We start from the raw sequence: 2630 nt of genomic DNA, 5'->3' as shown, positions 1-2630 counted from the left end.
AAAGTTTCTCATTTGTTCTGATCTATTAGCGTCTACCATTTAACATGGTGGTATTTAGATTTGTTGGAAGCCTGGATTTGGATAATTAAGGGCAAAATCACGGTTACATTACAATTTAGATGGACAAGCTCAGCGTGATTTCTGGTGCACTGTTTTTAGCCGCAGATGTCTTTGCTGTGGCAAGTTTGGCCCTTCCCGAGTGGATCGTTCCCAGTGGAAGCGGACAGTGGGACCATGGAGGTACCAACGTTAGTTAGGAGCTATACACTAGGCCCTAGTTCAGGCAACAATAGTACTGGCAGTACTACATAGTCTCATTGCACATGGAACTTGGTGTTGTCATGACTCATGGGATGTGGTGAACTTTATCAAGTTTATGAAGCCATTGAATTTGATGGTGTTGTAAAGCATGACTGCATGTATTTGCCATATTTCTATTTATTTATTGAAACAGTTATCAAGGAAAGAAGTTATCCTAATTTATTGGTATTCTCATTTTGGTTATTATTAATAATATTATTACTGCCATGATTTTTCAGGGAGCTCAAACTTTGGTCTCATACAGACCTGCATCAACATATACGGACGTCCCGAGATTTGTTTCTACCCTGAAGCGCACCCCGAGTGGTTGCTCACCTTCATACTCATTGTGCTCGGATGTCTCTGCGTCACCGTTACGTGTATGCTGCTTGCCCTGTCTTTCTGGGAATACAGAGTTGTCAAGTATGCTCGCTGGATCGGATTTACTGGAAGTACGTAGCTGATGCATAACCTGAACTATGTTTAACCTACCCTGGCGATGAATATCTATCATATAGGTATTTTTATTTGTATATTTATATGGTTATTGTTATATATGTTATTATATGTGTTTTCATATATCTGCAGCATGTGTTTTGAAACAGTGTTCTACTGAGTACTGATATTCATGGGTCAACGCTAAATATGTGACATCTGTTCCAGTGATCCTGTTTTGTGTAGCGGCTGTCATCTTCCCAATCGGGTTTCAAATGGAGGAAATTGGAGGTGAAGCGTACCAGCTTCCCATTACATTCCAAGTTGGAAAGTCATACATCTTCTTCGTGCTTGCCCTGTGGATTACTGTCATATCTGAACTGTTTGCTGGCAAAGTTTGTCTGCCACACTTTTAGACTGGGACAATAAACGTACTTGCGCTACAATCATGGCCTAATTTAGAACTCTAGTGTTCGCTAACCCTCTAAAGGCGTGAATGTGTGCAGTAGAGATTAGACGTGGTCATGGAGAATCGTTCTGCTGCTGTACCTCTATACTTCATACTTTGTTCTCTATGGAGGGCCCTGGTTTGGCATCTGATGTGTGTAGCTGCCTTCTTGTTACCTCCGCGCAAACGGAGGTCATGCAATCGCTCGCGTGTGTGTGTAGCCACCGCGTGATTGATAGCGCGTCGAGTCAGCGAGTGGCGAGTCAGCAGCAGCCACCAGTGAGCGGTGAGTCAGCAGCAGGCGAGTCAGCCAGCGCGATCGATAGCGCATATATATTATATAATTTATAAAGCATTTGATGCACTTGAGAAAATTCATAAATTGGTCAACAACTGTGCTATGTATTCGTGAAAATTTTAATCAGACAGCTGCAATGACAAATGAACCGCCCATCATTGTACCACTCGATTCAAAGTATTACTCAACAAGTTTTACAGCATTGCAAATATAGAATGAACTATGTGGAATATAATTCCTCTTAAACCCATTCTATTTTGCGATAGATATGAGATTCATGTCTGTTTTACAACTGACTTATGTGCCACGGTTGCATAAAAGCCGAACATGATTATGCATCCGAGCTTAACAGGAGAGGTGTAATTAGCATTATGAAGCAATAAATCTTCAAGCCAGCCATTTGTTTTTTTTTCGGTCCTTTTGTTTTTTTTTTTGTTTTTCCTTTTGGCTATTTTTTCTTTTTTGGTTTCCGCAAGGTTGAAGCTACATTTGAGTTACGGAAAATTTTAATCAGACAGCTGTAATGACAAATGAACCACCCATCCATCTGTACCATCAATTCAAATGTATTATCAACCACGATGAGACGGGATAACTAGAGAAGCAGTTGCCGGAAATGAGCGGTGGTTGACCGACCGGAAGTGCTGAGGCGGCGCAGATCCTTGCGCGAGGTTCGCGTGCGGCAGGCGGGCACTTGCCACCCGCAGGACTCCTTATGACAGTTATGCAGGCGTTTATGCACGTTCATAAAAGCACACAGATATGCACAGATTACAGACTTAATTACATTATGAAACAATAACTTCGGCCAGCCTTCCGCAAGGTTGAAGCCACGCTTGAGTAGAGGTCACCTCAACATTAGTAATTAATTGTGTACAGTGTGTATAAGAACATATGCTAAGCCTTAGACAGAGGGTGCACTCCCGGAGAGTGCATACCTGCTCGCAAGCATGTCAACATGTTGTGCTCGGCTGGTGGCGGCTGCTGACTGACTCGCCTGCTGCTGTGCGTCGCCGCGTCACTGGTGGCTGCTGGCTGACCTCGCCACTCGGCGTGACTTGTCGACGCGCATCGATGCGCGCTGCGCTGACTCGCGGCTCACTTGGTGGCTGCTGCTGCACTCTCGCCACTGGCGCTGACGTCGACGCA

General features: G+C 44.0%; 2 protein-coding genes across 2 annotated transcripts in view; both read left to right on the top strand.

Annotated features, from left to right (window-relative positions):
* The window catches only part of LOC106814163 (transcription elongation factor, mitochondrial-like), a 23545-nt gene that overhangs the window by 7224 nt on the left and 13691 nt on the right, over positions 1-2630 (top strand). The window lies entirely within an intron of this gene.
* On the top strand, positions 7-1430 carry LOC106814166 (uncharacterized protein C16orf52 homolog A-like). Its single transcript, XM_014818462.1, has 3 exons — positions 7-240; positions 540-752; positions 964-1430. Exons 1-3 carry the CDS (start codon positions 120-122, stop codon positions 1149-1151), a joined length of 522 nt encoding a protein of 173 aa, XP_014673948.1. The 5' UTR covers positions 7-119; the 3' UTR covers positions 1152-1430.

Source organism: Priapulus caudatus, unplaced genomic scaffold, assembly GCF_000485595.1.
Source record: "Priapulus caudatus unplaced genomic scaffold, Priapulus_caudatus-5.0.1 Scaffold878, whole genome shotgun sequence".
Taxonomy (NCBI): domain Eukaryota; kingdom Metazoa; phylum Priapulida; class Priapulimorpha; order Priapulimorphida; family Priapulidae; genus Priapulus; species Priapulus caudatus.
The sequence above is the reverse complement of the archived record's forward strand: the minus strand, read 5'-3'. Positions and strand labels throughout refer to the sequence as shown.

Coding starts and splice junctions, on each gene's coding strand:
- LOC106814166 (XM_014818462.1), top strand. CDS start 120: ATGGACAAGCTCAGCGTGATTTCTGGTGCACTGTTTTTAGCCGCAGAT. Junction 241..539: donor CGGACAGTGGGACCATGGAG/GTACCAACGTTA, acceptor ATGATTTTTCAG/GGAGCTCAAACTTTGGTCTC. Junction 753..963: donor CTGGATCGGATTTACTGGAA/GTACGTAGCTGA, acceptor CATCTGTTCCAG/TGATCCTGTTTTGTGTAGCG.